This window comes from Leucoraja erinacea, chromosome 4, assembly GCF_028641065.1.
Source record: "Leucoraja erinacea ecotype New England chromosome 4, Leri_hhj_1, whole genome shotgun sequence".
NCBI lineage: Eukaryota > Metazoa > Chordata > Chondrichthyes > Rajiformes > Rajidae > Leucoraja > Leucoraja erinaceus.
In genome coordinates this window covers 62,035,813-62,050,373 of record NC_073380.1, presented here as the reverse complement: position 1 = coordinate 62,050,373, position 14,561 = coordinate 62,035,813, and the positions used below count along the sequence as shown (strand labels likewise).

Below are 14,561 nucleotides of genomic sequence, written 5' to 3'. Positions count from 1 at the left end.
TCAAATTAATAAGTAACCCAGTGAAGTTCACAGTATCTGCTGTATTTGATCCACTGCAGAGTAAACATCGAAAAGAAAAATGCCCAGAGGGGTGACAAAATCATTCATTATTTCATCCAATACTATTAGATTGTCTAACCCATTTTATATTTTGGGTACAGTTGCTGTACTAGGGACTTATGCCACAAAAACTAACAACTAAGTTCCAATCTGTCAATTTTAGTTTAGTTTAGAGATACATCATGGAAATAGGCCCTTCAGCCCATGGAGTCTGTACATTAACACAAGCCTACACACATTAGGAACAATTTTCACATACCTAGTGTGCAAACCCAAGCCAATTATCCTTCAAACCTGTACGTCTTTGGAGTTGACCAACGAATTATATAAATCTTTTTGCAATTTATACTTGGGATTTTCCTGATTAGCAAATTGCCCGCACGTTGAAAATCTTAGATATAAAATAACAATTGTAAGATGATCAAATGTACAACAACTATTTTGTTAATAGCAGTCAGCCTGAATTCAAAAGAGGAAGATCCTGTCTGCCCAACTCCCTTAAGAATATGACAACCCACACGTACAGTGGCAAACTTTACAATGCGGTGAAGCTCACTTTCAACAAGCTTCTGTTAAAGTATCGGAGCATATTTACTGATTCCAAAACGGTGGTTATTCATGCAGTGTTCTTTACATAGACCCTACTTGGTAAAAGTAATTGCCTAAGGCACAATTTAGTGAATTGAACTTTTGATAGCCGAGAGTAAAATTCCAGAATATTTACCTACTCTTAGGGCTTGTTTATTCACCTTTGGTTATTTAATTTTCTAAGATAACATCTTCATGCTCTAAGCACTACAGAAACTTGCACATTGATCATTTTTATCTGTACTATCATTTATCATTTTTATATCGGAAGACAACTACTTTCAGATAGTTCTAGAGTAATCTGTCACTGACATCATCAATGATATGCAGGTGAAAACACAAATGAGCAATGAAAGAACTCCAAAGAGGAAATAGTTCAGATACAGACCAAATATATTTCAGTGAGAGGAAAAGATGAAGACGGATGACCAAAGATGTGATGAATCATATCAAACAGAAAAAATAGGAAAGATAAAAGTAAAGCATTTCAGCAGAGAACAAAACTGAAAGAGTTGAATCTGAGTTGAATTAAAAAACAAATAAGAAAAGCAAAAGAGAATGTAAGGGAAGTGATAGCAATGCCTGATGGATGTGGCTCTTCCACTTAAATCAGAAGTTTGTGAAATGTAAGCCGAGTATTTGCATTCTGAATGCAAAGACTCGGCTTACATTCTAGTGCAGTTTAAAGGAGTGCTGCACTGCTGGAGTTCCTGATTCACATGAGACATTGTACATCGGCACAGGTGAACATATAAGTTCTCTTGGTACTATTTCAAAGAAAGGTACGGAAGTTATCTGTGGTGAGTAGGACAATATTTATCCCTCAAATAACATTCTTAAATATCAGTTGATCAGATTGAAATCTGTGGGAGTTTGCTGTGCACAAATACAGCAGAACGTCATGTTCCTGGTGACTAGTACTAAATGAGTGTGAGGGAATCAAGAGTTCAAGAGACATTTATTGTCACGTGCACCAATTGGTACAGTGAGAGTTGAATTACCATACAGCTATGCGAATAAAAAGAACACAATACACGATAGAATTTAACCTGAACATTCCCCACAGTGGAATCAACGTTTCCCACTGTGAAGGAAGGCAATAAAGTTCAGTCCTCTTCCTCTTTGTTTACCCGTGGTCGGGGCCTTTAAGGCCTCCCCATTTGCCGCAATGGCGGCCCGATGTTTCAGGCTCTCTCGCCGCGATGATCAGAGCTCCGGCGTCGGAACGGAAGAACACTCTCAGCGGCTTAGAGTTTCCAAATCGGCCACTTTCTACCGGAGACCACGGCTCCCAAAGTCCACAGGCCGAGCAGGGAGGAGATTCAATGCTGGCCACCCCAACAAGGATCCCAGGCTCCGTGATGTTAAAGTCAGTGCCGCCCGCAGCTGGAAGCGCCACAAACCGCAGCTCCACGATGTAATCAGCTATCAATAGTTGTCTTCACTGCTTTGATTCCACTGTACAATCAACTGTCCATGCACGAATACAGGCGATCAACCTTCTCGGATGCTTTAACAGCGATTAATCAAAAACTAATTTCTCCCTTGCTATTTCCAGTGGCAACATGGTTCTAAACAATGGATGGAGGTTTGAAGTAAGTGGTAAAAGAACCAGGGGTGACATGACATTTTCATGTAGAAAATTGTTATGATCATGATTGTTGCCTAACAATCCAATGTGGCATGATTCATGTCTAAAAGAATTGGGTAAATAATTGATGTATAAACAATTACAGCGAGAAGAGCAGCGAAACAATACGGATTGGCGCATTTAGCCAGCAAGATGCTGATTGTTCAAATGGCTTATTTCAAAGTTTTAGCTTTCCATGGTTCTACGTGTGCAATTACCTCCCCCCCCATCTCTCCCACTCCCTCTTCATAACTTGGAGAAGTGTAGAAAATAAGGCTAACTTGAAATTTTAACATTGCTAATGAAGAACTCACATGCACACAGACTGGACTACAATTCTATGATAATGACTGAGGATGTGGATTGCCCACGCTACATTTGAATTCCAAATACAGTCTTCCAATAGTTTAGTTTAGTTTAGTTTAGTTTATTTTAATTTAGTTTAGAAAGACAGTGTGGAAACAGTCCTTTCAGCCCACCGACTCCGTGCCGACCAACGGTCATTTGGACTAGTTCTATCCTACACGCTACGGACAATTTACAGAAGTCAATTAACCTACAAATCTGCACATCTTGGGAATATGGGAGGAAACCGGAGCACCCAGACAAAAACCCACATGGCTACAGGAAGAACAAACTCCGTACAAACCCAGGTCTCTGGCGCTGTAACGCAGCAACTCTACCGTTGAACCATTGTGCTGTTTTATTATTTATTATCATAAAATAAATTGCATTTTTATTTGACTATGATTATTGAAAACCTTCAGTAATTGGTCAATAAATCACCAAAAACTTTTTTGCCTTCCACTTCCACAAAACAATATACATTTTCCGTGGTCCCCAATAATGTAACTTTTTGTTCCTGAGTTTCCTACTAATTCATGGACTACAGAGCCTCGTTAGTTATATTCCTTTTCAGATCAACATTTGTCCCTTAAATATTAAAATACATTACCTTATATGTTATACCACTAATTTGCAGCACCCTGCCTTTCACAAATTGATTGCTATATCTGCTGAGGTTATAATTGTAGTAGGAGTAGTGATTAGTCTTAAAAAGTTACTGTGAACTGCTTTAGAATTCTGAGAATATGGAATGTGCTTTGTAAATGGAAGGTGGTGCATTAAAATTAAAAACAAAAATGTCACTCATACAAAATGCTGCAAGAAATGTAGTTACTAATGGTACAGAGTATGTTGACAAAACCTGCTGCACATTTTTGCTAACAAACTAAATATCTAAGTATAAAAAAAAATGCTTCGACAATGAAAAATAACTTTCACAAAAAAATGGTCATATTTATACGCGTTAAATAAATGAGACGCAAGCGTGGTCTTAGGAAAATATCTCACAATCAACCTTGGTATTTGCTGTCCCAAAATGGGGCACAGAAATTCTGCAAGAGGGTAGAAGGGATTGAGTTTCACATTGGTAGTTTTTATTTCATTCCAGAGCAATTTGAAGCAGATGGTAGAAGCTCTCAACAGAATTTGTCAGGAACTGCTTCATAAAATTAATATAATATTAAAATAGAGTGTATTTTACACATGATTTCCATACATAATGGTGATTCATCGCTAGCAGATTATTCATAAATGTAAGTGAAAGGGTTTAGTGAAAACAGTAATTCTACTGTTAATTGTTTAGTTTTTTTTCCTTTTCCATTTTCAGCAGCCTTGCTTGTGATAATCTCTCTCTTCCTTTCTTTCCATTTTGCTTGTGCCACCTTTCAACTATCCATGCAGATTCTTTACTTCTCGTTTTCTAGCAAATGGTAAGTTCTTCACATCCTCTTTTACCAATGCTGAAGTGCACAAGCAAGCCTTGTGGCACAGTTGTGGTGTGGAAATGCCTGACTAATTTGATGGATGCTGCATTGGAACTACCCCAATGCCAAAATAATCATCAAATAGTAAAGCACATTGAGATGCCAATAACTACATTTACAAACAAATACAAATCTGCACCTTCAAACCATTGCACAAAATCAGTGATATTGTTCTCTTCTCCTTTATTATTCTGAACGTTAGTGAATTAACTAATTAAAAATGACATGCCAGATCCTGGAAGTCACCCCCCATCAGATCTAACTTACCTAAGGTAGGCTGTCACACAATATATTCATTAGTATTTTATTTTTTGTCCAACTTAAGCACGTTTCAATTTCTAATGTAAAACTGAACTTTCAAATCCCGTCCTGTACAGACTGCTTCTACAGGTATTTTGCAGGTCGAGCACTGGGGACTGGGCCAACCATATAACAATTACAGGCCATCTCAGCCCTCAGAAACAGGCCATCTCAGCCCTACAAGTTCGTGCTGAACAATTTTTTTCCCTTAGTCCCACCTGCCTGCACTCATACCATAACCCTCCATCCCCTTCTCATCCATATGCCTATCCAATTTATTTTTAAATGATACCAATGAACCTGCCGACACCACTTCCACGGGAAGCTCATTCCACACCGCTACCACTCTCTGAGTAAAGAAGTTCCCCCTCATGTTACCCCTAAACTTCTGTCCCTTAATTCTGAAGTCATGTCCTCTTGTTTGAATCTTCCCTATTCTCAAAGGGAAAAAAGCCAACGTCGGAGTCTCAAGGTCAGGCTGAGGTGGACGGGCCGCGTCCGGGCGCGGGGGGTCCGCCGAGAACATAGGGATACGGCGTGGGGGTGGGGGGCAAGGAAGGGATGAGTACTTTTTGTACTCATCTTTGTACTTTGTCGGCACCTTTGTGGCCACTCTTTTGTGCACTTTGTATGCAAAAACAAAGATATTCACGGTACCCAGCTAGGGACAAGTGACAATAAAATATCATCATTGTAATGTAAATGCCAGCACCTCTTGAGGCCAGGAGTACAAGCTGGCGAATTAGCCAGTGCCTCGTGACTGAGGTCAAGTGACCTTCTAGGATTTTCTGTTAGTTGTTGAAAATAAGCTTTTCTTACAAGATGTCGGACATGTATTCATGGTGCTAGTCACAACAGGGTCCTGCAGAAGACATTACAATCATCATCATCATATACAAAAAAACCAGGAAATATTCAGCAAGTTAGACAACAGCCTAACCCACTGAACATGCCCAGCAATTTGGTGTTTACTATTCAGATTTCTAATATTTTTATTTTGTAATGCTCTTTAAATCTAGTGCCACAGTTTCACATGTTCTTCAAGAAATAGTTAAAATTAAAGTATCAAAGTGCCCTGGACCTTTCAAGTTATATTTCAATTTCACAAAAATGTAGTCCTTCAGAATAATAAAGTAATAAATGAATGTTGTTGAGTACGTGGATAACAGCTGCATGGTACAGCTGCATTATTCCTTTAATATTATATGGAACGTCACTGTCCACCTGTCCTGGGGTCACACTGTTTGTTCTAGTGTGGCCCCAGCACAGTTTTCTGTTGGGGGCCCAGCTCCTTGCAATTTGCTGTGGTTGTGAACAGCAAAGGCAGTCCATTAAACTCACAGAAACACTGTGACAAGCGTTGGATCTCCCACTGTCAAAGCTGCAAGTGGTGGGATCGATGGAACATATTTATGATGCAGTTGAACAAAACGCTGGTGAGGCCATACTTGGAGTATTGCCTTCAGTTGTGGTCACCATCCTGTGGGACATACGTCATTAAACTGAAGGAGTGCAAAGAAGATTCACGAGGATGTTGCCAGGACTCGAGTGGCGAAGTTATTTGAAGAGGTTGGGCTAGGGCATTACTCCTTAAAGAGTGTGAGACTGAGGGTGATCTTGTCTTGGTGTTTAAAGCCAAGTGTTGCATATGTAGGGTGAATGTACACAGTCTTTTTCCCAGTGAAGGGAGGTCATGAACGAGAGGGCAAAGGTTTAGGTAAGAGGAGAAAGATTCAAGGAAACCTGAGGGGCAACTTTTTTCCATACATTGGGTGGTATGTTTCTGGTATGAGCTATGGGGTAAGAAGTGAGCAGAATACAGACAATTATGAGAAAAGAAAGAAAATGTTGCCTATCCCTTTGCTTAAGAAAATTGTAATCTTTCCAGGTGCACAGGGTTTAGAAAAAATATGGAGGGGAAATTTGTCAGTTGTTGACTATTTTAATATCATCCTAGGGATTCATGCATTTACCTTTTGGTATGCATGCTGGAGATAGGTGTGCAAAGAACTGGGAACGTGCGTTCCTGGGCTCACATTTCATTGTCTTGGAACTTTGTTGGTTAGGTGCATTAGGCAAGCCTTCCGTGTAAAACATGGCCTGTTTCTGGATGGATATACAGTATACCATAAGACATGCAGGGAAGTTGATCAGTCAGGATATTTAAGGGTAAAAGGGTTCATAAGGGAAAAATGTCAAGGCTCTATAAAGCGCTGGTCAGGCTGCATTTAGAATATTTTGAGCAATTCTGGGCACCATAACTGAGAAAGGATGTGCTGACTTTGGAGAGGGTCCAAAAGAGGTTTACAAAAATGATCCTAGGTATGAGTAGGTTAACATATGATGAACGTTTGACGGCACTGGGCCTATATTCGCTGGAGTTTAGAAGAATGAGGGGGGACCTTATTGAAACATATAGAATAGTGAACGGCTTGGATAGAGTGGATGTGGAGAGGATGTTTCCACCAGTGGGAGAATCTAGGACTAGAGGTCATAGCCTCAGAATTAAAGGACATTCTTTTCGAAAGCAGATGAGGAGGAAATCTTTTTAGTCAGATGATGGTGAATCTGTGGAGTTCTTTGCACAGGCTGTGCAGGCAAAGTCAGTGGATATTTTTAAGGCAGAGATAGATATTCTTGATTAGTACAGGTGTATGAGGTTATGGGGAGAAGGCAGGAGAATGGGGTTAGGAAGGTGAGATAGATCAGCAATGATTGAATGGCGGAGTTATCCTTATGAGCCAAATGGCCTAATTTTACTCCTATCACTTATGATCTTATGAAAAGCAGCCTCGACCAGAACGTTATGAACTGAATAGCATTGGAATAGTGGAAATATGTTCAAATATTCTTCCCTTCAGTTGATGATTGATCTTTTTATGGGGAGTGATTGCATTCAGCACAACATTGTATAATATTTGCCAGGGGTGAGACACCTCAATAAACTGTACTGTTCACTAACAGGATACATACGGAAGAAACAGTAATTCCGAAATTAAAAAATCATCATTTAGAAATTGACATGACAGCAAACCAAGACAGTCAATTGTAATGAAATTAACTACAAATTACAAATTGTAATCGCAAGATGAAAATCTATGTGTAGAATGAGCATGTAAATTGCAAATTAATTTCAATATGGGGAGAATAATGAGGCAACTTCTCATTGGAAATAATGGCTCAAATACACAACTCCTTAAAAATAATGGTACAGATCAAGAAAGTCAGCTTATTCCTAATTCAAAATTCTGGAAGTTATGATAACCATATAGTTGGATGATATTTTGAGTATAGTGCACATTTCTGGTTTCTATTTTTAGAGTAAGGCTATATAGATACTGAAGGAGCAAAGTAAAGTATATGGATAATAAAATAATCCCTTTTGTGATCCAAGTATACATTGGCAAAATGTTGCATGGTCTCACAGAAAACAACTCATTATTTTGTCTGATATTCTTGAATTTAGTTTTTAAGAAGGGATGCATGGTGAAAGGATTATATTTGCACTTTCTATATTCATTCTTCCACTTTTTAATTAGGTCTACTTCCTTGCTGCAATTACTTGAGAACTGGTATTTCTGGCGCTAGGTATTATCATAAGTCACTGATTTATATTGTAAATAATCCAGTTGGATTTTCAGTTCGGTGTGACTGCTTCAAGATCAACAGTGTTTTTCTAGCAATTGTATAGGCATGTTTCTCCTTGGGCACTAGGGATAGCAATTATACGGCCATAATGAATGTTTCAGCATGTTGGAGCATGAAACAGAGAACTCATTAGAATACTTCCAGCGGTTATGTTATTTAATTAGTTTCAAATCCTGTTGTGTCAGTGGGACTTAGTTAGGCCTTTTTACCTCTAAGTCAGAAGGCCATGGGTTTACATCCCACTCTATAGTCTTAAGGCACAATATAATCTGACAATCTACTGCAATGTTGAAAGACAATGAGAATCGCCATCATTTTGCAAGGAAAATCAGTCTTTTACTTCCGAAAATGCACAAATCCGAGTGGCTTTGCTCCCACTTGGACAAATTCCACAACCTACTGCAACTTTTGGAGGGCCTATCTCATTGATTTAAATATGTACAGGCAGTTATCGCAGCAGATGTAAACTTTGAAGAAGTAATGGATCTGCCGATGTTGAGTTATTTTGGTGATATATTCATTGCCCGCCATCTCAAATCTCAGGATCTGTGGAATCCAACTCTATACACCCATGATTCCCACATGATCAATATGGACTTCAATAAGCCGCTTCAACATTTGGTTTTGACTTTTCAACGTAGTCCATTGAAATTTCCCACTCATGGTGCTGAGTTAGCATTGTAGTCAGTTTCAGTTTTTGTTATTTATTGGGCAAGGCCTCTACCCTGCACCGTTCCTTATATTACTTTTAACATATTGAAATGTTCTTACTTACAAGCTGCACAGGGGTCAGGGACTGCTTGTTCAGGGGAATGCGACATCTGTGTTCCATCATCAGATTCTTCCATTAGACTATCTCCCTGGAATCTAGACAAAACAGTACAACTATTTACTAATGTTGTGCTGAGTACTGCAGTGCTTCAGAAACATAGAAGGACTAAATATTTGGAGAAACCACTGTACCCTAAAACAAGATACCTTGAAAAAGTGAATACAATTATTTTGATCCGTGACAAATTATATACCAATCCAATGTATTCTCAATGAAGTTTAGAAATCCATGTAAAATATTGTAAGAAACGAAATTTCACACATGGGCAGTTTGATCATTATTTTATAGTAATCTGAATTCAGAGAAGATTTTCATGTAATAATGATTCACATACATCTGAACGATATAAAGTAAACCTTCATTATGATGGACCACACGGGGGAGTTGGTTTCCATTATTACCGATTGTCTGTTATAACCCACTAAGGGGGTTAATATGTAAAGTACTATTGGACAAACAACCAATAAACATACAGTACACAATAAACAGAAAAGGTCACCAAATACAAAATGCGTTAGTATGGTATAGTGGTGCCACGGTAGAGTTGCTACCTTACATCAACAGAGACCAGAGTTCGACCTGTGGCAGTATGAGTTTCCTCCAGGTGCTCGTATTTTCACCCCATTGCGGAGATGTGCGGGTTTGTGCTTTGGTTGGTTTCTGTGGGTTGTGTGGGTTGTGCGGGATGTGCGGGTCGCTGGTGGAGCAGCTGCCTCGTGGCGCCAGGGGTCCGGGTTTGATCCTGGTCTCAGGTGCACCGTGTGGCCGCATGAATTTCCTCCGGGTGCTCCGGTTCTATCCTACACACTGCGAGTTGTCCCCAGTGTATGGTGTGGAGCTGGAGTGTCGGGGGGCCTGGGGTCGGGATTGGGCCTGGGTCTCTGGCATTGTGGTATGGCGGCTCTGCTGACTGTTCGTGGGGTTCAAGAGGACAGTTGTGCTGCAGGCCTGCATGTCTTTGTGGTGGGGGGTAGGGGAGGGACTCCCGGGGGAAACCCCCCTGTCACAATGTGTTTGTATTTGCAATGTGGGTGAAAAGACAGAACCACTGCAGTAGTTCTATCCTACACACTGCAAATTGTACGTAGTGTATCTGATAGAACAAGTGTAAGGATGATCGTTGGTCGGCATGGACTCAGTGTTTCCACACTGTATTACGAATCTAAACTAAGCAAAAATGGTTAAAAACCCCAATCCCTCCATCCACCTAGTAGTCATTCCATGGAACCATGAAAGGTAGACAAAAAGCTGGAGCAACTCAGCGGGTGAGGCAGCGTCTATGGAGCGAAGGAATGGATAACATTTCGGGTCGAGACCCTTCTTCAGACTGATGTAAGGGGTGGGGGTGGGAAGAAGAAAGGAAGAGGCGGAGACACCAGGCTGTGGGGGAGCTGGGAAGGGGAGGGGAAGGAGGGAGAAAAGAAGGCCTACCTGAAATTGGAGAAGTCAATGTTCATACCGTTGGGGTGTAAACTATACAATTTGCGGTGGGACTCACTCTGGCCATGGAGGAGGCCAAGGGCAGAAAGGTCAGATTCAGAATGGGAGGGGGAGTTGAAGTGAATGGAATGGAACAATGAACTCAGTCTACAACAGATTCAGTCCGCTATAACCAAAATCCATTATAAAAAGGTCCAATAAAATGTGGATTTCTCTACTAGGTTTTGTTGCAATAATTGAACAAAGTATAACATCAATTTACTTTCCTGCAATCCTTTTTGCAAATAGTTATGTTGTCAACAGCTGAACATACTTCTTCAATTCTAGTTAAACTGTGCATTCATGGAAATCATTTGCTTACTTTTTTAATGACAAGGAATGGCGATAGTTTTATAGTAATCACAAACACAAAATATAGGCAATATGATAATCATGGACAAAATAGTGGATGGTTCATGTCCAAAATCACAGCCATCTTCAAGCTCGGCTCAGCTGTACATCAATAGAGTATTGGTTGTTAATTAGTGTTTGGTCCATATCCCTCTAAACCCATATCCCTCTAAACCTGTCCTATCCATGTATCTGTCTGATTGCTTCTTAAACATTACAATTGTGCCTGTCTCAACTACCTCTTTACCACTCTCTCTACTTGTATTACTCCTTTCAGGGAGCTATAGACTTGGACTCTAACCCCAATGTACATCACTAATGATCCTGCCATTAACTGTATAGTCTCCCCTACATTTGGCCTTTCTCTTTACCATGGACGTCCCTCTACACCTCCAACCCTCACTAAGAGGGTCTTAACGACCTCTGTTCTTCCTTGAACAAAGAGCCAATCAATTTCCCTCTACTAACACTCTCCCCTGCCAAGCAGAACCTTTCCTCATCTTCAACAATATCTCTTTTGACTCCTCTTACTTTTCTCCAAGTTAAAGGTGCAGTCATGGGCACTTGCATGGACCCCAGCCAGCAATGCCTGCCTTTTTGTTAGTTACATCGAACAGTCCTTGTTTCAGACATACACTGGTCCTATCCCCCAACTCTTTCTCGACTGCTTCAACAATTGGATTGGGGCTACCTCCTGTATCTGTGCAGAGCTCACAGACTATTAACTTCACCAGTAACTTCCACCCTGTCCTCAAATTCACCTGGACTATCTCTAACTCCTCTCTCTCCTTACTTGATCTCACCATCTCCATCACAGGATAGACTATCGACCGACATCCACTACAAACCTACCAACTCCTGCAGTTATGTGGAGTACACTTCTTCCCACCCTGACTCTTGCAAAGATCTTAACCCCTGCTCTCAATTCCTCTATCTCTGCAGCATCTGCTCCCAACATGAGGTTTTCCATACAAGGACATCAGAGATGTTCTCATTCTTTAGTGAATGTGGTTTCCCACTTTCTATCATAGATGGGTCTGCCAACATGTCCCCTCTATGTCCCATAGTTCCGTTCTCACTTCCCTCCACCCAGATGCAACAAGGACAGAGTTCCCCAGGTCCTCACCTTTCATCCCACCAGCCTCTGTATCCAACACATCATCCTCCGTCATTTCCACCACCTCCAACATGACCGCATCACTAATCACATCTTCCCATCTCCACCCCTTCCCACTGTCCACAGAGACCCCTCCCTCCACAACTGCTTGGTTCTCCTCCCACCCAAACCAGAAAGTGTTACCAACATGTGTTTTTCTTTGAGAGAAAGAATTGTATTCATAACGCTAAACATGTGTTTTACAGCAGATGTCCAGCACTTTACAACCGGATTCCAGATACACCAATTAATTCTCAACTTCAATCCATTTTCACTTAAATCCATGGATGGTTCAATGTGAAAATCCCTTCAGGAAATTGCAGTGCACTCCTACGTGTCTGAGACACATTTACACTAAGAGGTTGCCATGTGTGCAGCTCCTGGCATCCAACACGAGATGGTTAATGCTGCCAATCCCACAAATTAGTGCAAATAAACACTTTGCAATCCCTGTATACCTTGAGCTCTGGAATAAGCTCCAACAAAGTTTAATCATTTTGTGTGAACTATCTTCACTTACAAATGATTGTCATTAAACTCGGTCTATATGCACAAGCAGAGAGCTCCATTAAAACAAAATAAAACAGTAAAACAAAATCGATTAGTACAGATGTCAGAGATTATGGGGAGAAGGCAGGAGGCTGGGATTAGGAAGGAGAGATAGATCAGCCATGATTTTAATGGCGGAGTAGACTTGATGGGCCAAGTATCTACTCTATCCCTTATGACCTTATGACCTAAAATATGGTTTAATTTTTCATTTTTGCCCTTTGAAAATAAAGTTAGAAATTTTAAACCAATGAGACTAAATGTTTTCAACTGACTGAATAATGAAATGCTGGGAATCTGGCTGGCTGTTTGCAAGTGACCTGCATCTCCAGCACCAATTATCAGCCTCTGGCATCAGTATTCAACAGAGCATGAATTGCAAAAACTAAACAGCATATTAAATCAAAATTCAAATCAGCTTGCTACTGTATGAAGCAGGAAGAATAAACCATTCAACCAAGGATCACTGATAGAGATAAGTTGAAAAAATATTATACAGAATATGAGCAAGGAAAATTATTTTGCAACAGATTTGCTTGGGTGCATCAGAGGAAGTGTGGGATACAATGTCGCAAATGTTTTGAAATTTGCGGAACAAATGATTTTTTTCATGGCCAGTAATAACAGGATGGGGATGTTATTTATAATATGAAAATGACCTCAAATTTTAGGACATTAGGCAACTGGGAAATCCCTCCTGCATTTAAAATGCGACATCTGTCTTTAGCAACATTGACCTTCCTTGGACTGATCTTCCTGGCTGTGATTGTCAGTTTTGAAGGGAATTTCAGATCCATTCAGACTGAAGTCAGTCCCAGACTTAGAGATCCTGCCAGCCTCAGCCTTATTGACAGACATCGCCCAACCCATCACTCTTTCCCATTGCAGGACTCCATCCTAGTCTAGTTTAGTTTAGTTTATTATTGTCACATGTACCAAGGTAGAGTGAAAGGTTTTCGTCTGCGTGCTATCCATTCCACAAAAAGACCATACATGATTACAATCAAGCCATTCACAGTGCATACATAAAATATACAACAATTAGTGTAAGATAACGTCCGATTAAAGGTCCCCAATGAGGTAGATGGGAAGTCAGGAAGAAATTGTCCCTGATTGTGGAAGTGTGTGTTTTCAAACCTCTGTATCTCTTGCCTGATGGGAGAGGGGAGAAGAGGGAGTGACTAGGGTGAGACTTGATTATGCTGGCGGCATTATCAAGGCAGCATAAAGAGTAGATGGAACCCATGGAAGGGAGAATAGTTTGCGTGATGATCTGGCCTTCATCCAATACCCGGTCTTCCGGTCTTGGATGGAGCTGTTTCCAAACCAGGCTGTGATGCATCCCAATAAAATGCTTTCTGCAGCACATCTGTAGAGGTTGGCCACAGCTTCAATGTAGCTGGTCCAGGACAAATTGCTGGTGATATTTTATTCCAAGGAACTTGAAGATTTCGACCATCTTCAGCACCGTCAATGTCTACTGGTGTGTATGTACAGCTTCACTTCCTCAATTTAATCAATCTTGGTTTGTCTTGCTGACATTGAGGGAGAGCTTGGAGTCCTGGCACCAAGTTACAAGGTTTTCAATCTCCTTTCTACATGGCATGTTGCAAACTGCCTCTCCAAATCTATGTCTAGTCAGATCTGTGTCTCCATTCATTTCAATGGAGAATCTCGACGACCTGAGTGAAAAGGGTGTTACTTTTTTTATGTTACTTCACTTTAAAGTCTTTAACAATTTCTGACTTCATTAACATTTAAAACATTTTAAACCAAAACATTTTTGATTGGTTGTGTATCAATTTTGTTGGATTTTAAAGCAGTCTGTATGTCAGAGCTTAAACATTATTTAAAAAGCAACACACTTTTGGTCGGGTTTGCCTCCATGTTTACTTCCTGTAGTTTAGTTTAGGCTATTGTCACATGTACAGTGAAAAGCTTTTTTTGTTGCCTGCTATCTAATCAGGGGAAAGACTAAACATGATTACATTCAAGCCATCCACAGTGTATAGATACAGGTTAAAAGGAATAATGTCCAATGCAAGACAAAGTCCAGTAAGATCTAATTAAAGATAGTCCGAGAGTCTCCAATGAGGTAGATGGCAGCTTAGGACCATTCTCTAGTTGGAGGGAGTGGCC

General features: G+C 40.4%; 1 protein-coding gene across 2 annotated transcripts in view; it reads right to left on the bottom strand.

Moving 5' to 3' along the window:
• Positions 1-6,104: 6,104 nt before the first annotated feature.
• The window catches only part of LOC129696486 (uncharacterized protein C8orf34-like), a 123,848-nt gene continuing 115,391 nt past the window's right edge, over positions 6,105-14,561 (bottom strand). The window contains exon 8 of one of the 2 annotated variants that reach the window (XM_055634433.1): positions 6,105-8,922. In XM_055634433.1, coding sequence (XP_055490408.1) covers positions 8,823-8,922 — 100 coding nt within the window. In that variant the 3' untranslated portion in view covers positions 6,105-8,822. The remainder of the gene's footprint in view (positions 8,923-14,561) is intronic. The other variant, XM_055634431.1, reaches the window with a different exon arrangement.